The sequence below is a fragment of the Microtus oregoni genome, unplaced genomic scaffold, assembly GCF_018167655.1.
Source record: "Microtus oregoni isolate MIOR12 unplaced genomic scaffold, Mior012 000004F_ref0000308, whole genome shotgun sequence".
Lineage (NCBI taxonomy): Eukaryota > Metazoa > Chordata > Mammalia > Rodentia > Cricetidae > Microtus > Microtus oregoni.
In genome coordinates, this window is record NW_024543063.1 from 44,488,866 (window position 1) to 44,509,760 (window position 20,895).

The following is a 20,895-nucleotide window of genomic DNA, read 5'->3' on the forward strand; positions in this document are numbered from 1 at the left end:
GTCCTGGATGCCCTAAGTCTTAAGTGGCTCAGGACTGTATACCTTTGGGGGGCACTAGTGGGCAGTCCATTTTCTTGTCTTTTCTAGCTTCTAGAAATGCTGCCCACATTTCTGGCCCAGGGCAACAGCTTCCATCTTCAAAGCCGGCAGTGCAGTCTCCTCTAGTGTGTTCCTGTCACATCGCTGCCTTTGACGCCAACCCTCCTGCCGTTCTCTCCTAGGGACCCCTGTAGCGAGATTGAGGCCACTCAGATAATCCAGTCATATTCGAGGTAGAATCTGTAAACTGATCCACCTGCAAAATGATGGCACTTTGCATATAAGGAAGCATGTTTGCAGGCTCTAGGAATGAGAACATACATCTTTAGGAATTATAACTCGGCATCCTGTGTAACCCGTTCCCTCCCTCTCCCCCTCCTTTCCTCCCTCCATCCCTTCTTTCTCCAGTTCCCCCTCCTTCTCTTCCTTTCTTTCCCTTCCTTCCTTTCTTTCTTTCTTGGACTCTAGTAGAGGCTAGTCTCATACTCTCTATATAAATAAGGATGGCTTTGAACTCCTGATCCTTCTACCTCTGCCTTCCAAGAGCTGGGATCAGGGATCTGCGCTACCATAACCAGTTTGTGTGGCACTGGGGATCAGACCCAGGGTTTCCTGCATACTAGGCAAGAACTCTAAAACTGAGTCCCATCCTCAGACCCCCATTTTGTTTTGTTATTTTTATATTTATTGTGCTTTTATTTATTTTACATGTATGAATATCTTGCCTGCCCGTGTCTATGTGCAGCGCATGTGTAGCTGATGCTCACAGAGGCCAGAAGAGGGCGCCAGATCCCCTGGGACTGGAGTTAACAATGGTTGTGAGCCACGGTGTGGGTGATGGGAAACAAACTACACTTTGTCCCTAACCGCTGAGCCACCTCCCCAGCCCCCATCTATGCCTAATGAAAAATACCAATAGCATAGCTACATATGCAACTTAGCAGCTGTAGGCCAACTCTAGTATCTCTGTATGAGTGGATTACTAGATCCCTTTTCTTAGCTCTTATCTATTATTTCTGGATTTTCTACATTTTAACAAAAGTAGATTGAAATGAGGAAAACCAAGTCAACACAGGTTACTGTTTAAACCCAACGTTAGTGTCAGCGACAGGGGCAGGGGTGGGAGTGTCACAGTGCTTTAGAGACTACCCAGCAGAAACTGTTTTTATAGCTGGGGGGGGGGCTTAGTGAGGCTGTTAGTTGTCATGCCCCTGTGCCTCAGTGGCACAGTTAGGAGCAGATCCCCAACTCTGACTGTACTTCCTGATCCACAGCTCTGACTGTACTTCCTGATCCACAGCTCTGGCTGTACTTCCTGATCCCCAGCTCTGGCTGTACTTCCTGATCCACAGCTCTGGCTGTACTTCCTGATCCCCAGCTCTGGCTGTACTTCCTGATCCACAGCTCTGGCTGTACTTCCTGATCCCCAGCTCTGGCTGTACTTCCTGATCCACAGCTCTGGCTGTACTTCCTGATCCACAGCTCTGGCTGTACTTCCTGATCCACAGCTCTGACTGTTCTTACTGATCCACAGCTCTCACTGTACTTCCTCGTCTCTGCTGAGCTACCTCTGCCGCTTAAGAGTCTTGGAGGTGAAGCATTCAGAAATCACTCTGTAGGGTCCTCTGTTCTCCGGACTTCTGTCTAGGACACTGAGCAAATGAGAATCGTGAGAGTCAATACCCTGGCCGTTTTTACAGGAAAGTCAGCCAACGCCATCAGCATAGCCAAGTATTACAACGCAGCCTGCCTGAACATCGACTCCATTGTCCTAGAAGCCATATCAGACAGTAACAACATCTCAGGGATTCGGGCCCGGGAGCTGTGCATCAGAGCTGCCATAGAGCAGTCCATGAGGGAAGCAGAGGAATCGGGTAAGCCCCCTTCTCCATGGTTTACTCTGTGTGTGTGTGAGACCCAACCTGCCTTCCCATCTCTGCATTTCCCTGGTTTCTTGGTCTTGTCCTTGTCTCTATTTTGCCTGTTGTCAAAATCCAAGATCCCCCCCACCAAAGCCCATTTCCATGAAGACTTCCCCAAGTCACCTTTTGTTAGAACCTTCTAGTCCCGAACTTGCTCTCACAGAAACTGAACTCATCTCTGCATGCATATATGTGTAGGTACATGTGCATGTAAGGGCATGTATGTACAAAAGTCAGAGGGTGACCTTGCCTGCCCACCTGGTTTGTTGATAAGGTATCTCCTTGGTCTGGAGTTCACGAATTAGGCTGGGCTAGCTGGTTAGTGAGACCCAAATATCCATTTGTTTCTTCTCCCCAGCACTGGGCTTACAAGTGCATGCTACCATGCCAGACTTTTTATGTGGGTTTTGGGGATTGAACTCAGGTCCTCAGGCCTGGTCAAGTGGTGGTACCCTTTACTGGTAAGATCATCCCTCTAGGCATTGCCTTGATCCTCCTTTCCTACATCCTGGTTGAAGGTTGATGTGGGACCTGTTGCCAGTTCATCCCACAGAATCCTCTTCACCAGCATACAGAGGTATTATTCCATGACCAGTGCAGGAGGACGCTTGACACAGTAGAACACAGGACCGTAAGAGACACAACCCACATCGTGGTTGGTCTGACACTTGGAGGGGAGGCAGAGATGAGTTCAGGGAAATACCACAGCCATAGACATTTCCGTTTCTGTGTCTATGTCTGCGTCTACCTACATTGTGGAGAATTGGAAGAGTGGGGGGATGTTCAGGGATGATTGCAGAGACTTCGAGCCACAGAAACTAGGAGAGTGTAGTCATTCACTGAGGAAGGAATCCTGGGGGAAGAGGCAGCATAAGGAGATGGATTGAGCTTTTGGATCTCATCATAGAGAAGTCTGGTGTGATCTTCCTATCACAAGCCAAGAATCCTGGCTCCATTAGGTCATTTGAGGGCCACGGGTCAGGAAAGCAACTGCACAAGGAAAAAATTGTAGAGTTTGAAGCAGAGGACCTGCTTAGAGCTGGATCCTCTCTCCATGGAGCCCTAAGAGCATGTCATAGTTCCTGATAGCACTGTACCTGCTAGCTGATCAACTCTCAGTCCTCCACTTGGGGTGCTCATGGGAGAAAACAAGGTTCTTTGCTAGGTAGATAAGAGAATGGTTCTTAAGGGAAAATCCCAGGCAATCTCATGATTCTAAGTCTCTTAAATGTTCTCCTCCAAAGAACAAATGATCCATGTGATTGTGTTAGCATCCTGGCGAAATGATGAGTTTGTGCTCCTGAACTGAGTACCAACAACTGGGGACAGGGCTGGGGGAGTCTATCAATGAAGTGAGAGCTACAGACACTGGGAGAGGTGGGATTGGCCCAGAGAGGCTCAGAAGGAGAAGAGAGATCCTTGGGGAAGACTTGTGTGTCAGGAGGAAGCACTGTGAGAAAAGCCAGGGGACACTTAGAATGGCGGGGTCTCAAAGGCAGGGAGTCGGCAGGACAGGCACTGAGGAGAGAAGGAGAGAACCTAGCAGCTTTGGGGGAAGGAAGATGGGTGAGTGAGGCTTTCACATCTTCTGCCTTCTTGCTCTGGAGCCTTTGCTCTAATTAACATACTATTCTCATTTCACCTAGTTTGTTTTGTTGTCTGTCCCCATGGCTCTCAGGCTCTCAGTACAGAAGCTTCCAGGAGGGGAATTATGTTAATTTTCCTCACTACTGTATTTGCAGCCCCGGGAGCAGTAAAGATGTATTTTAAAAAACAAAAAGTCATTGACCCAGTAAATGAGCAGAATTGGCTTCTGCTGAAAGCTACAAGGGAATGAGCCCTACGTTGGTTTCTCAAGACACAGAGATTTCTGATGTATTCAGGAGCTTCAGTGGAAGGGTTTGGCCCTAACCAGCATTTGTTGTCTACTACAGTCAACAGGCTGGAATGAGATAGCTAAGTCCAAGCCTGCTGATGCCAAGCAGAAGCCACTAGCTTCAGGAAACTACTGAGTGCTTGGACTGCGGCCAGTTCAAGCTTAGGTGCAGTACAAGATCATAGTGTACACTGGACCCCTGGGGACGCAGAACAGACAGGAGAATTCACAACACTGTCTCAGTTGTTACAGTTGGCTTACAAAATGAACTATCCATTGTCACATAATAGTTTAAATAAATATACCATTTTAGTTGATTTTTTTAACTTTTATTTGGCTACTGGAAGTTTTTAAATTATACTCATTATTATGACAGTGGTGGTTTGGATCCCTGTTTAGAGAAATTGAGCAGTAAAGGGGACAGAGGGAAAACGGTGACAGGACAGGGGAACGGGAAGAAAAAAAGAAGGAAGACAGAAAGAAAAGGGAAGGAGAAAGGGAAAGAAGAAAGGAAGTCATCCCTTCAAATTAAAATTTATACTAAGATCATACCTAGAAGCTCTTGTTAAAATATGAAGGGGGCAATGGACGAGAAACAGTTGGGGCACAGGGACAAGTTGTAAAGAAACTGTATGGTCAGTGAAGATCGGGGTGGGCAGAAGAGCCAGAGTCTACAGTGAAGAGCAGTAGAGACTTAGGTGAGATGCTGGTGGTCAGTGCCTCTGAGAATGCTGAGTCCCTCAGAGTGGGTGTGTCAGATACGGTGAAAGGCGTGGTGAGTTGAGGATCAGCAAGTTCCCGTGACTGCCGCAGAACTCAGCTGTGGCTTACTCCACGAGGGGGTTTCAGCCTCCCTAGTCCCCCATCAGGTACAATATGGCTTCTCTCTGCATATTTCCAGATCCTGGGAGAGGGGAGGAGGGAGTTTCCAGAAACAGTAAGCCGGAGTGAAAGGCAACTGTGAGGGAACCCTGGAGACTTACTGGCTGAGATGATTGACAGCTTCCCAAAAGCTAGAGAACCACAGGTGCTCCTTAGCTGAAGAGGCAAAGAATGTGTTCTCCACCCCTGGTCTCCTTCAGGGGTGCCTAGCCCATCTTTGAAGACAGGATTCCAGGGGACACAAGGAGACATGGCAAATGTGTCAGGCAAGGGATGCATCAGAAGACTGAGGCTCAGAGGGGGCACTAAGGTGCTCCAGCAAGAGATTTTCTAAACAGATTGTAAATGGTTGATGGTTTAGAAGGCATCTCAGTAGAGGGAGCTGAGCGAGGGTAGCAGTCTGCTTGGAAGGGGACTCAGGATCGAAAAGAGGAAATTTACTGTGTGCATAAAGCCGTATTTGCTAACAATCACACACTTCTTGTTTAACTCATTTGTCATTTGAGACAGCTCTGCTGAGGGCAGAAAGAACTCTGCCCTAGCTATTCCTTGGCCTTGCCACTGCCCAAAATGTCAGAAAAGTAAAGTGTCCAATTCGCAAGGCAAGGCCTTATGCACAAGCAACTGAAGAAGTTCATGGCCTCTGGGCTGGGAAAGAAAGTGGGCCCGGACTATTGCAAGAGCTGTTGAAAAGATGGGCAGGAGGGTAGTTTGAATGAGAAATCTCCCGCATAGCTCAGGTATTTCAACACCTGGTCCCCAGTTGGTGGTGCTGTTTGGGGAGGTTCTGAAACCTTGAGGAGGCACATGCAGCCTTCCTGGAGGAGGTATGTCATGGAGGGTGGGCTTCGAGTTTTTATAACCTCGTTCCCCCTTCAGTTTGCTCTCTCAGCTTCCTCTGTGGGATGTGCTCTCCCGGCTCTTGTTCCTTCTGCTTGCTGCCATGCCTCCCTTCTGTAAGGGACTCTTATCTCTCTGAACCACACGCCAAAATAAACACTTTTATCTATCAGTTGCCTTTGGTCACAGGATTCTATCACAACAATAAAAAAAAGTAACTAATGCAGGCAGAAAAGAGCCCAGACCCAAGGGAGCTTGATGGGTGGAGCTACCTCCAACCCGGGTCAGTCAGCTGTATGGGAAGGTGATTCAGAATTCTATAAGAGAGTAACACAGGTTTTGGTGTACCATCCCCGTTGTGATTTTCCTTCATATTGTAAGATGACTTTTCCTAAAAATCCACCTTCTCCTAATAGCCCAGGAGTCTTCAATGACGCAAAATGTTGGGGTACCAGCACGACTCAGCACTGAGAACCTGGGCAAGTTTACTTCAGAACTCACTCTAGTGACCCAGGAATTTAAACCTGCAAAGAGTGTGCGTGGGAGTGTGATGGTTCCCAAAGGCAGGGCGGATAGCCACTGGTCTGGGTCTCAGAAGCAGCATCATCAGCACCCAGTTGAAACACCACAGGTAGGCAGGGATCCCTGGGCAGAGGGTTGGGTCCTTTCCTCCTCCTTCTTGGCATCCTCCAGCTGGGCCAGCACCCTCTGCCTCTGTGGCTGTCCTTACCAGGGGACTGCTGTCCCTGTGCCACTCCTTCAAGAATGAGTGTGCAGTCATCTGGTACCCAGCTGGATGTCAGGGAAGGGAAGGTGAAGAAAACAAGGTCTCGTGCTCAGGCTGCACTGACGGAGGAAGACACTTATAAATTTATACGATCACACTTATAAATTATCTGAAATAAAGTAGTGACAGAAGACAGCTACAGAAGAAACGAAGTCGAACCATAGAAAATGGCCAGTATACAATCTACCATTTTTAGAGTCCCATAATAGTAATTTCCTATGGCTCACACCAGCAAATAAGACAACATAAGGAGATTAAGGGGATTCAGATTGGAAAAGAAGAAGTTAAACTTTCGTTATTTGCTGATGATATGATAGTGTATATAAGTGACCCCCCCAAAATGGCATCGCACACCCTGCACACCAACCTTGCTACATACACATAAATGGTAACACAAACCTTCACATCAACCATGCTACACACCCATAAACGGTATCACACACCCTGCACACATACCTTGCTACACACCCATAAATGGTATCGCACACCAAACACATCAACCATACTACACACCCATAAATGGTATCACACACCCTGCACACCAACCTTGCTACACACCCATAAACGGTGTCACACAGCCTACACACCAGCCACCATCTTCAAGTAACTGGTCCCATAGAAACCTCCAGTTCTCCTTCTCTCTGCCCACCTCACTGTCGTTTTCTTCCAGTTTTGTCCCTTGGTCCACACTCTCTTCTGCCTTCTCCTTGATCTTATTCTCCAGGCAGTCAATCTCCAGCCCCAGTGGACTCAATTCCATCCAGACCAAACCGATCATAGCTAGAAAAATTACTCATCTCTCCTAAGTAGCCTGAAAGTTAACACCACACATCCCAATGTCTGCCCTAGTAAATTTGCCCTCCATTCAAAATAACCATGCTATGGCCCTCCTCACTCTCCTGACCTCTGAGACACTCTGCTCTTCTTCATCCTCAGCCAGCAACACACATCACCCAGCAGGCTTCCATAGCCCAGTGCTGTCCCTGCCTGCAGCTGAGCTCCTGCCCCTGCTCTCATTCCAAGCTGATCTCTCTACCTGTGCCCTGGACCTCACCTCTTTCCCTCTTACTCAGTTCAGGAGTTAAATTTCCACCATTGTCCTTGCTCTCCTGTTTTTCCTTCTTTGTAATGTGTTCTGTTTTTTCTTTTACACAACCTTACATTCATCCCCAGCTCTTAACTCATCCTGCAGATCTTCTTGACTGTAACTCCTCCAAAGAATGGCTGTGCCGACGGCCTGCTCTGTCGTGGCTGCCCCCAAGCTCCTTCACCAATTCCATTGAGACGTCTGGCCCCCATCTCCATTCCACTGGCTCCATTGCTTACCAGATTCCATACACACTGAGCCCTGTCCCCCAAATCATTCCTACATGGCTGAGGTAGCTTGCCGCTTCCTCACAGAATGGCCTTTCTCTTGATGTTGTCTCCTTTTGTGTCGCCCAAGTAATATGATCTCACCGTGGTCATCCCCACCCATCACTGCTCTTCATTTCCATCTCTGGTCACTTTCCCATCATGCTCCTCCTCCCTGCCAGCAATATGACTGATTTCTGTGAAAGGTGCTCTGTCTCTATGTCTCCCATGAGAATATTAAGAGCCACATAGGCGGCGCCAGTGTTAGCCCTGCTCGTTGTTGGTTCCCTCGTCCTCCAGGGGCTGGTGCGTGATGAGAACTCAGTAAATACCTCTTGAGTAAATGGACAGTCGAATACAGTTCAGGACACATACAATAGCACCTCCCACGATAATCCTCCCTGAAGCTACCAGCCACTCTTGAGAGAGAATAAGAATCCTTCGTTTTACAATACAGTCCTCGATTATAAAGAAGGAGCTGTATGACGTTCCTGGTGGTTATGTGACTTGTAGATACAGTCGTTGAGACAAAGCTAGATTCTGATTTCCAGCTCTTCTCCCCCTCATCAGGTTCCCTCCAGCCCTCTCCTCATAGGGCTCACCCAGCGGCGGCTCAGTGTCAGCGCCAGTGTTGGAGGTGAGACCGGGCTGATGAGCTGTGTGCTCCCAGATGAACTTCTCGTTCAGATCCTAGCTGAGCGGATACAGGTGCGTGCACACTCACCCACACAAAGCTACAGGCTTGGAACTTGCAAGCTGAGCCTGTGCTGAGAGCCGAGATGTTAGGCCATCAGCCACCCTCAGTGGCTCAGAGCCCATGGGTCTCTCTCAACAGCCACTTGCTTATCCCTTTGGCAGCTCTTGCCCATGGTCTCTCCCTTCCGTACAGTCTAAAACCGCTCTTTAAAGATGCAGGGAGGAGAAGATTACACATCAAAATAAATGAATAAATAAAGCAAAAGGAGCGGTGGGTTAAAAAGTATAATGTAAGCAACTGAAAGTTAGAGTTTGACTGGCAGGGTGATATACACCTGAAATCCCAGCATTCGGGAAGCTGGGGTTGGGGTGTTGTGGATTTGAGACCAGGTTGGCCTGCATAGTGAGATCTTGTCTCCAAAATAAAGCATGGCTCTCTGTAAATTGCTGTTAAAAATGTTTTTATTATGTAATGTGAAAAGGATTAGTATGTAAAACAAAATGACCTTTTATATGTTTGCAAATAATTGTCACATGCATGGTAAACAACAGGTCCTGTCGTATGACTTAAGTGTTGCTCGCTTTGGTTAGCAGGTCTAGGGATTTTATATCTCCTTTACTCTTTCTAAATTCTTTTTAAGGACATACTGCTTTTAAAGTTAAAACCAATATGCTGAACTTTTTAAGAACTTGAGGGGACTGGAGCTGCAGCTAGTGGAAGAGTGCATGCCTGCCTGCCTGCCCACCCGCCTGCTCAAGGCCTTGGGTTGATTTCCATCAGTACACACGAAAATGTACTTAACTAAACTGCAGTCATGACCAGCAGGACCTAGGAGGGCCAGAGCTGTGTTCGCTTTGGTTTTTCACACTGGGCCACTATTAAGTGAACATTTCGTGTGTGTGTGTGTGTGTGTGTGTGTGTGTGTGTGTGTGTGTGTTCATGTTTATCCATGTGTGTGCATATGGGTTGGGGGAGAGAGGTACACATATACATGGAAACCTGAAATTGATGATTTCCGGTGTCTTTCTCAACTGCTCTTCACTTTTTCTTTATGGAGTTAGGGTCTCTCTCTCTCTCTCTCTCTCTCTCTCTCTCTCTGAAGTAAGAGATTATCAATTACTAGACTATCTGGCTATTCTAGTTAGCAAGCTAACTGTAGAGACCTCATCTTGGCCTCCCAAGATTACAAGCAGCACCCACACCTGCCTGATACCTACTTAAATGCTGGGGATTCAACTCCATTCCTCTTGGTTGTTCCTGGTCACCTGTGTCTCCACTGAGCTCTTTTGAGTAAAAACACTAAACTTTAGGAGAAGTCATTCTTCAGTGGTCACATGACCAGAATCCTTCTGCTCCAGTTACATTGCCAAAGTCATTCCTCTCCTAGGCAGTGGGACCACTAAGAAAAGTATGGGCCTAGGAGATAACTTAGTGGTAAAACATTTGCCTGGCACCTCATAAAATCTGGGCATGATGGTATGTACTTATAATCCAAGATCTGGGGAGGCAGAGACCAAAGGATCCCCAAGACTCATTAGCCAGCTAGTCTAGTGGAATTGGTGAACCCCCAAGTCCCAATTAAAGACCTCATTTCAAAATAAGCAAAAAGAGGTGGGTGGCTCTCAAGAAATAATACCTGGGGTTGTCCTCTGGCTTCCACAAGCATATGTCTGCATGTTCACCTGTACACAAGCATTCACATATATGTACACACACACACACACACACACACACACACACGCACACACAGAAAGAGAAGTGCCAGTGGCCTTTGTCTTATTGCTGCTCTAACTGCCGGTTTCTCTGTCTGTGGGAACCCTTCCTTTTTCTTTCCTTTGCATTTTATTTCCATACACCTCATGGATCTTTCTAGACCTTTTGACACTTTCTTTATTCTTTTATTCTTTTGTTGTTGTTGTTTGTTTGTTCATTGTTTTTCAAGACTTGGTTTCTCTGTAGCTTTGGAGCCGGTCCTGGAACTATAAACCAGGCTGGCCTCGAACTCACAGAGATCTGCCTGCCTCTGCCTCCCAAGAGCTGGGATTAAAGACATGCACTACCACCACCCAGCTGTTTCTTTATTCTACACATGGAGATGAAATAAATCCCCTCCCATCGCCTGCCATCACCATGCTCCTTCATAGCTGACTAGGCATTTAGTCTTCATTTACGTTTGGAGGGACCAGTACATTCTATAAAATCAGCTCCTTCATTTTGCATCATTGCCTGGACTTGGATTTCATGGTGTTTATTTTGAAGCCCAGTGGGTATGCAGAACCTGACACAAGAACAAGCCTTCTCTCTCTCATAGAGAGCAACTGATCTCCAGCCTGAAATAACCATCTCGTTCTCTCTGCTTGCAGCTGAGTGACTGCTTCAGAGGCGTGGTGTTCGATAGCCTGGAAACGCTCTTTGCTCGGAGTGCACCCTCTGCCCTCCTCTGCCTGCTAAAGGCCATCGGCAGCCGGGAGCACATATATGTCCTCAACATGGCTCAGGACTATGTGGCCATGAAAGCCCAGGAGAAGGCCAAAAAGGAGCTAGAAGGCAAGCCCCAGACCTCCCTGGCCATCCTTCCCAAGCCCAACAGGGCTTCCCTTGCCATGGGGCTTTGTGTTTTTCAACTTGTTTCCCTGGTGCGATAATCCATCCAATGGGCTTAAATGACGTTGTTACTTCTGTGTCTCATTGGCACCTTACCTCTGCCCTGGGAAGTGACTGGAGCACTTGTTTCTAGTCGTAAACAGGCTAAGGCGAGCACACTGTGGGCACATCCTGACCTAGGATGTTTGGCTTGCCGGTCTGGTTTAGACAACCGCACAATTCCTTTGACCTAATGGAGCTATTTTTGTACACTTTGGGTCATTTTATCCTCACCAGTGAAGATTATTGCCCCATTGTCATGCACCACGCGCCCCACCCCCCCGTCTGCGCTCTATGCACTAGAATTCAGTTTGCGAGCTTCGGGCAAGGGACTGGAGGTTGAGGAAACACACACAGGGACAGACAGACACACAGACCTCCAATCACTGGTACAAAGCCCTTCTTTAATAGTACCATGGAGGCTTAAATACCCATCAGTCAATGGCCAACAGGTGAAAATCCCATCCTCTGACCCTTTAGGGAAGGCACAGCTTTTAGTAACTCCAATTAGAAGGCTCTAGCAGGGAAGAGCAACTGAAGGCCAGGACTCCAATTGGTCCCAACACCCCATTTTACAGATAAAGATAGTAAAGCCCACAATACCAAAAGTCTTCTCAAGATCGCATGACAGCCAAATGTGATGGTACGCAGTAGGTGTAGGAAGGACTGTAAACTCTCGGCCAGCCTGAGCTGCAGGATGTAAACTCTCGACCAGCCTGCGCTGCAGGATGTAAACTCTCGGCCAGCCTGGGCTGCAGGATTGTAAACTCATGGCCAGCCTGGGCTGCACAGCCAAACTACAAGTACAGTACATTCAGGGTGAGCCACTTCTCTCACTACCTCAATGGTGTGAAAAAAATAGCAATTAAAAAATTGATTGGAAACTAGATAACAAGGGCCAGAAAGATGGTTCTGCGGGCAAAGGTGCTTGCTACCAAGCTTGACAACCTGAGTTCAATCCCTGGGACCCACATGGTAGAAGGAGAGCACCAGCTCCCACAAGTTGTCCTCTGAAATCTGTATGTGGACCGTGGCACACATGTGTGCATGTGTGTGCATGCACGTGCGCCCCCCCACACACACACACAGAAAGAGAGAGTAAATAAATGCAATTTTAAGAAGAAAATTTATACAAAAATATAAAAATAATGTCACTTGAATTATTATTAGTTTAGCCAGAAGCAAGTCAGCAAAGTGTGGCCCATGGGGGGAGGGCTTGGGGACTACTGCCTACACTGTCCCCAGGAGGTAGAGTACTGCCTCGGAGAAGCATCGGTTCTGGATACTTAACTGTGCTTCACTTGGGCTTTCGTCTCAGGGCACCGTGCACAGCTCTTTGTTTTAAAGAAAGGGAATATTTAAAGTACTTCGTTCGTGGACAGAAGTCCGTCTGAGTCCTCACATTCTCCTGGGAACCATGAGCAGGCTCCTTTGAAGTGTTCCGGCCTCCTGCTTCCTGTTATCTGGAACACTTTTCTATGATGATCAACCTAAAAAGGGCTTATTATTAATAATTATTATTGTTTTCTTGATAATCTCCCATCACACTCTCGCTTCTGCGGCTAACCCTGTCTCCCTCCTAGAAAGAATCTTTTGATGGGACTCTGGCTAATTCAGTCATGTCTGCAGAGGTCCTTCTGTTGTGGAAAACCCCACATTCACAAGTTTAAGGATTAAGACGTAAGCGTCTTTGGGGACCACTACTCAGCCAACCATAGATGGAATCCAAACTTGGCACTATAGAGATAAAGGAAACCCAGCAGGGACTGGAATGCCATCTACCCTCCTGCTGTCACTGTGTGGCCATCTACCCTCCTGCCACCTCCGACTGTCACTGTGTGGGCAAAGCTGCTAAGACCTTGACCTCCCTCTACCCCCTCACTCCACAGAGCGCAAATGCAAGGAAGCTATTGCGAAGGAGAAGGAGCGTCTCCAAACCCTAGATGAGGAAGAATATGATGCCCTAACACCAGAAGAGAAAATCGCATTTGACCGTGAGGTTCGGCAGACTCTCCGGGAGAGAAAGAAGAGGTGGGAACCAATGGCTGGCCACATCTGGCTGCCTTTGTATGACCCTCAGTCTGGGCAGCTCGAGTCAATAAGCACAGCCCCTCAGTGTCCCTCTCTAGGGAGTGCACAGGAACTAGATTCCTCCCCATGCCATGTAGCACTCCAGAAAGCTGGGCCTGCAAGCTCAGGCTACCCATCTCACAAACAGCCTTCCTGTCTTCAGACATCATGGTCATGGGCATTATGGTCTGGGGTTTCCAACATTAGAAGGTGCAGAGCTATGGTACTCAGCTATGATATATGCCCATTTTTTCCTCTCACTGACTCTGAAAGAGATTGTATGTATCCTGCTCCCCGCCCACAGCATACCTTCATCCTTTCCCCTATATAGAAGAACTGTCTATTCATCAAGATGCATAACAAGCTTAGTTTTGGTACCTGGGAAATGTTTCTTTATCATCAAGGCTGCAGTGCATTTGCTTCATAGAGCACATTTGAGCCTCAGAGCTCATCAGCAGCTGTTTGTAGGATGCACATGCATGCACGCGCATACACACACACACACACACACACACACACACACACACACACACCATGAAGGATGCAGATGTAGCCTCAGTGAGCAGCAAGTCACAGCAACCAGGAGCAACTAATTTGTGGAGATGAAGAGATAGGTAAATCAGGGCTTCCTGAGCTTGTGTGCTCTTGTGTCCTTGCCTAGGATATGCTTGTGCATGACCTCAGAGAATATAGACAAATTAATGTTCAACCCAAACATTCTCTGGTATCAGAATAAATCAGAATAAAATTTATCTTGTTTTAACAATTCATTGATATACATATAATTTTACTAATTATTAAATACAGAAGTAAATTTGCATAGTAATGAGATATATATACTTTTTCTTTTGAGACAGGGTCTCACTGTGTAGACTAGGCTGGTCTCAAACTCAAAACTCACGGAGATCTTCTTACCTATGCCTCCCAAGTGCTAGGATTAAAAGTGTATGCCACCACAACCAGTTATTTGTTTATTTTTATGGAGGGAATTAAATTTTTGATACTGGAGGACAAAGAGTATCTTCAGCATTTTTCAGAATTGACTGCTTATTTTAAATTTGTAGTAATAACTGTTCGGAACACTTTCATATAAATATGTAGTACAAAATATCAGAAGTCTGTTTGTTTTCCAAAATTTTCTGGAAGTTCTGCCTTAATCTCAAGCCAAAATTCATTTCAGGATTCTTTTAAAATGAATCTCAAATTAGAAACTCATACAGCAGTGTTTAAAATCAACCAAGCATTCTAATACAGTGACATGCTAATCTGATACTTCCATGATAAAAAAAATGGTAGAAAAATATTTTAAGTCTTTCTTTTCCACAATTAAGCTATTCTGTTTATATAAAAGCAGAAAACTTTGTACAGTAAAAAAAAAAAAAACCTGCAATTCATGACATGCAGCAGCCTCGAATCTGAGCCAAGCAGCTTCTTTGACTCTGCATGCATGGTGTGATGGCATGCACAGTATAGTGGGTATGTTGAGAGCCAAGGCTACATGGAGCATGACAGCACACACCTGTAATCCCAGCACTCTGGAGGCCGATGCAGGTGGATCTCTGTGAGTTCCAAGCCAGCCTGGTCTATATGGTATTTGATTTTTAATTAATTTTTGGCTCTTGCACATCCAGAAACTTTTTACTATTGCCAGATTGTTCCCAGCCGCTGAATTCAGTTACATAATCCCATCCAGTGTTGTGATCCCCAGGTTACAAAGCTATGGGTTAGATATTTTCAGAAGTGACATCTCTTCGCTTCTTCCCATGTGGGGCCCGCTTTGATACCTCTGCTATTAGCCACAGGGACAGATATGGCTGAAGACACAGAACAAAGGGAAAGAAAACCAGGAAGAGAGGATTGGCCTTCTGGAGCCAGCATCCTGGCTCTTAGCCAGCTGGACTGGGACTGATATTCAAAACACAGATGTGAAAGTGTTGGGTAGCGGAGAGCACCTGCACTGATGCCACCACTGCCCTTGAATGTTCTTTCTCAGAGAGCAGGCTTACTTTCAGCCTTCTCTTTCCCACGAAAAGAGACGGGAATAGAAATACAGATAAATTAAAAAATTCTAATTGCATTCAACTCATCAGAGATTTGCTGAAAGACCTCTTAAAGATAGTTGTGACCCCTTTCTTTCCTTCCTTGCTTCCTTCCTTCCTTCCTTGCTTCCTTCCTTCCCTCTCTTCTCCCCTCACTCTTTTCCTTCTCTCTCTCCTTCCTTCCAAGAAAGCTTTACCCAGGGTCCCTACTCCTGCTGGTCCCACCTGGGCAGGTGAAATGGGAGGCCCTAAACTCTCTTTTCTGTGTGTGGCTCAACTCAGGGAGCTGGAAAGGCTGGCCAGAGAGATGCAGGAGAAGAAGCTGCAGCAGGAGCTGGAGCGGCAGAAGGAAGAGGACGAGCTGAAACGAAGGATCAAAAAGCCTAAGCCGGGCCCTGCGAAGGAGGAGCCACCCCTCAAGAAGTCACAAGTCCCCCCAAACAAGCAGGTAGTGGCCCTAACTTCCTGCTTACTGAGAAGCAAAGGAACCACCACTGTAACCACAAACCAGCCCAGTGTCTCTACCATCCAGAAGCTCAACTATCTATGTTGTGTTTACATGGATACTATGGTAGGGCAATAGGTAGAAGAACCAAGCCCAGTGCTATTAAATGCTTTATGTAGGTGCTGGGTTTGTGTTTCATCTGGTCATGCATTTTAACATCCCATGCATTCAGGACAGTGGTCCCCACCTATGGTTCACAGATGAAGCCAGAGTCCCAGAACCCTACCCAGTAATGTATTATCATAGTCTTTGCTCTTTCCTTTGCCTGCTACAGGATTGTGGCTGGTGCTAAATAGTTAGTATTAAAGACTTGCCTCTGGGGACATCGATAGGCTCTCCCCAGTGCCTACGATTATGGCAGCCATAGTTTTGAGCATGTTTACAGTACCAGGTATAAATTCCCTGCAGTGGAGCAGGCCTCAGATCCAATCAAGAGAACATTTGGTTACTCCCATAAACACTCTGCCACTATTGCGCCAGTGGGCACGTCTTGCCTAGCAGGTCATTTGTAGCATGCAGTCCAATGCTGGTTAAGATCACTGATGTCTTTTCTCCCCTGGCAGCACCTTATGACACAGTAAAAGCCAACCAGTAAGGAGATAATTTCCTGATCAATTCAGGTTTGATTTCTCTATGCCCTGCAGCTAAAGTATGTGATGTCTCAGCCATAGGGTCTTAACCTCTATTTGTGATGGGAAACCAAGAGCAATGTAATAGTCTGCCTTGGGTGCCTCTGGTTCCTCACCAACCACCACCTCCATGTTTTATTGGAAAAAAAATTCAAAATAATCTATGCCAATTTAACATCCCAATTTTTATGTTTAATTACATTTATATTTATTTGTGTACGTGTGTGTGTGTGCTATAGCACACAAATGGAAGGTCAGAGGACAATGTATAGAAATTTGTTCTCTTCTTCCATTTTGTGGGGCACAGGGGTCAAACTCAGGTCAACAGGCTTAGCAGCAGATGTCTTGGCACACTGAGCCATTTTGCCATTCCCCAAACTTACTTCTTAAAGATAGCATTTCACACACCATTAGAAAAAAGACTGTTCGGAGCCCAGTCAGCCTAGAAGTCTGTCCAATGACTTCATCATAGTCTTTAGCTGGAATCTGTTGGGGCTTTTAAATGAAAGTGTGTGTGTGTGTGTGTGTGTGTGTGTGTGTGTGTGTGTGTGTGTACATATGTAAGTGGCTGTGACATGCGTCCTGCCCCTCCTATGTCCCTGGCACAGAATAGAGGGCAAGTAGCTTCAAATGTGATTTGATGATTTCACACCGAGCAGGAAGGACCATAGACCAGCCATCTATTTAGGGACAAGTTGTGTGTGTATCGCCTGAGCTTAGCACAAAACACATTTGGTCATATTCCTTGGGAAGACTTCTTGAGCTTTTTGAGACCCTTCTTGGTCTAATGTAGTCATCCGGTCTGAAAATGCTAGCTCAGGGGAAAACCAGCTGATACCAGATCCATCCTCTGAAAGTGGAAAGAAATATCAGTATCAGGGGATGCCAGAGGACGGGAAGGACTGGCATGCTTGAGAACCACCCCGTTTTAAAACACAACTGAAAGCCCCCCCTCCCAGCCTGGTACCACATCCCACACCAACCCCCATGTCTTCACAGTGGTTCTGACAACTGAGGCCTCTTCTCACATGTGCTCAAGTGGGATGCTGGAATTCTTAGTTATAAGGGAGCTCTGACAAGTGCTTTCACGTGGCCACCTTGCTGGGCCAAGTTCAAGATGAATAAATCAAAGAAGCAGAGTGAGATGAGAGGAAAAGCCAGCCCTTGGTCACTCAAGACTCCATGCGTGAAGCAACCCTCAATTTAGCTAGGAAGGGGGACACTGAAGGCAGTGATCATGAGATCGGACTGGATTTGCTGTCACCTGAGAATGGTCCCCCAAAGTGATAGATCCACCTCAGGATTTCATCTAGGCAAAGAGAAAAAAAATCAGAGCCTACAAAATAAATTCGAAAGCACAGTAAGAAGAGGGGGTGAGGCTTGGTTTCTGTTTACCAAGTTCATTGAATAAATAATTTGTTTTTGTTTTTTTCAAGACAATGTTTCTCTGTGTCTCCCTGGCTGTCCCGGAAATCACTTTGTAGACCAGGCTGACCTAGAACACACAGAGACTCACCTGCCCCCGCCTCCCAAGTGCTGGGATTAAAGGCTTGCACCACCACCACTCAGCATAAATAAATATTTGTAAAGTCTTAAGTGTGACCAGATTCTAAACTCCCATTTGTCCCCAGAAATATAATACAAAAGCTGTGTAGTTTTAATAACTTCACATTAAGAGAACCCTTACTCCATGGGAGACACTGTCATAAATTCCTCATGTGAACCTGTACACGCAGTCAGTAACAGTCCTTTGACGTTCTTATTGCTATACCCATTACACACAGAGAGGACTAGGTTGTTGGCAGGGTCACAAATCTGTAATACTGCGGGACTTGAACCGTCACCCTCTCTGTCCTCTCCCAGAGCATCTGAAAGCATGTCAGAAAACTGTCTTTGCTGGCCTTTTCCTGTTGGTCCTTCAGACCAGTGGTCCTAGAGCTAAAATGCCTGGGCACCTATCTCAAAATTCATGAGGCAGAGCCCACATCTGCAATGTAAAACTACGAGGCAGAAGTTCCGACGCAGCTCCCACCATACACACAAAGTGCTTCCCAAACTTCCCAGACCTAGGGAAGTACCTGAATCGTAGGTCACCTGGTGAAGCAAGATGTCCCTCGCTGTCCAGCATGCAGTTTTGCGTGTCTTTAATAAGCTGTTTGATGCATAATTCATATGTTTTGCCTTCTAGGTTCCCACCACTACTGCCAAGTTAGAAATAAAGATGGAAACAATAGAAAGGAAAATTTCTGTCAGAGACCAGCCAACAAATGAAGACCCCTCTAAGAGAAAGAAACCCACAACCGACAATGCATTTGGATTTCCTATTGCCCAGGATCAAGAGGACAGTGAAGGAGACTTCCCAAAAGATGCTGACAAAACACTGGCCCAAAGGTTTAAAGTCTACGACTTCTGTCTGAAGGATGTTCAAAACATCCTCACATACTGGGACCGCAAGCAAGGGGTCCAGATGCCTCATGCAGGCATGGAAGAGGTGCCCCATGAACCTGACGATCAGCGCCAGGCTCCTTCAGGTGGCGGCGGCGGCGGCGGGCGCAGGGGCCGCAAGGATAGGGAGAGGGAGCGCTTGGAGAAGGAGAGGGCAGAGAAGGAGCGCCTGGAGAGGGAGAAGGCTGAGAGAGAGCGCCTGGAGAAGCTGCGGGCAATGGAGGAGCGGAGCGACGAGGGGGAAGGGGAAGAGGAGCACGAGGGGAAGAAGGATCTGGGGGTGCCCTTTATCAACATCCACACTCCGGACTTTGAAGGCATAAGTTGGAAGCATGCCCTGGAGAGTGAGAAGCTTCCCAAAGGAGATCAGGTACAAAGACTTCTGTGGGATAAAACAAAATGAGGCATAGGGACTGTTTCTTTGTGTTGAAAGTCAGTATCCCCTTTGATGAATCTCTGATGCCTCCTTGTATATACAACAATAATGCCTAAAGGGACCCTTCTACTCCATCTATCTGACCTCATTAAAAGCCATCTGTACTGTTGATCTTTAATACTGACAACTCTAGTACCCAAGGAACTAGAGAGGTGTTTGGGGGTCAATCAAGAGACTTCTGTTTATCTTTGGAAAGAAAACATTTAAAGCAAAATGAACATCAAGTATGAGAATGAATGAACCAGATCTATGCTACAGACACCTGAATGCTAAGAGCTGATCTGTTTAAATTAAACAGCCCTATGGAGGGTTAGGCCGTCTACTGTATCAACCTAGTTCCTGCCCTAATGGAGTTTATAGTTCTATAAAAGAGAGACAAACTGTCACAATAAAGTGTGACAAAGGCCATGAGAAATACAGAGCATAAGCATCCCACAGCAAGAGCGTCTAGGGAGGTCTGAAAAGCCCGGCGCAGCCAATTCGGAGGCTCATCCTTCCCTTGGAGTCTCTCAGAGGACTGAGGGCAGGGAAGGTTGCATGGGCCACCACCCTTGTTCATTCTGACAGGGTATGGCATTGGCACACAGTCTTCACAGGTAATTAACGCAAACCTTTTCCTTTAGATCCTGGACCTCCTAGGCCTGGGGTCCTCCGGACCACCCATTCCAGCTCCTGCCTTGTTCTCCATCATCTCTTACCCAGTGAAGCGGCAGTCTTCGGTTGCCACTGAGATCCTGAAGCACTTTGTGTTTGTGATTCCACCAAACGATGACCTGACCCTGCTGGACGAGAAAAAAGAATTAGAAGGAGACTCTGATCTCTTCCTCAATACCATGGTAGCCAAGGTAAGGAATCTGCGACTGGTCTTGCACTTGGCAGGGTTCACAGGATGGGGAGGAAGGCCACCCCACATGGCAGCGGTCTGAATCTGGTATGAGACTTGTTTCTCTGGGCCTCCTGCCTGAGGAGCCTCCATGAACTCCCATCACCGTGTGTCGTGTGTGTGCGTGTGTGTGTGTGTGTGTGTGTGTGTGTGTGTGTGTGTCGTCTACCCAGGAGGAGGCTGAGAATGACTGCTGCTCCTCTTTTCCAGTCCCCAGGAGACTTTAGGAAATACATCACCTTACTCTGGAACTCATATGCAAGAAAAAATGGGAAAAATTAGTTTTTTAATTATTAGTGTGTTTTTTTTTTTCGTACCAAGTGATGGGGACATGAATTTCTGGACAGTTGGATTGTGTGCACTGACCATACTCCCCATGATCCTCCTGCCCTCTCCCACCAGCTCCCTTCCTCTTCCCAAATAGTGCTCCTTCTATTTTCATGTTGTGTGTGTGTGTGTGTGTGTACACATATATATAAAATCTAGGTTCTACACATGCGAGAAAGCACAAGGTATTTGTTCTTCTGGTTCTGGCTTTTTCACATAATAATCTCCAATTCCATTTATTTTCCTGAAAATGACATAATTTCACTCTTTTTTATAGCTGAATAAAACTCCTGTGTGTGTGTGTGTGTGTGTGTGTGTGTGTGTGTGTTACTTCTTTTTCCATTCATCTGTTACTGAACACCTAGGCTGACTACCTAACTTGGCTCTTGTGAACAGTGCCACAATCAACACGGATGAGCAAGTGTATCTGCAGTATGTTAACATGGGTTCCTTTGAGTGTATTCCCAGGAGTGGAATAGCTGGATCACGTGTTCTCTAGTCTTTTCTTTGTTTGCTGAGGAG

The 20,895-nt window shown here is 46.6% G+C and overlaps 1 protein-coding gene across 1 annotated transcript in view; it reads left to right on the forward strand.

Moving 5' to 3' along the window:
* Hydin (HYDIN axonemal central pair apparatus protein) overlaps positions 1-20,895 on the forward strand; it is a 291,897-nt gene that overhangs the window by 196,080 nt on the left and 74,922 nt on the right. Inside the window, exons 39-46 of the mRNA XM_041650001.1 lie at positions 1,740-1,913; positions 5,976-6,190; positions 8,270-8,407; positions 10,760-10,943; positions 12,929-13,070; positions 15,431-15,596; positions 18,471-19,097; positions 19,787-20,008. Coding sequence (XP_041505935.1) covers positions 1,740-1,913; positions 5,976-6,190; positions 8,270-8,407; positions 10,760-10,943; positions 12,929-13,070; positions 15,431-15,596; positions 18,471-19,097; positions 19,787-20,008 — 1,868 coding nt within the window. The remainder of the gene's footprint in view (positions 1-1,739; positions 1,914-5,975; positions 6,191-8,269; positions 8,408-10,759; positions 10,944-12,928; positions 13,071-15,430; positions 15,597-18,470; positions 19,098-19,786; positions 20,009-20,895) is intronic.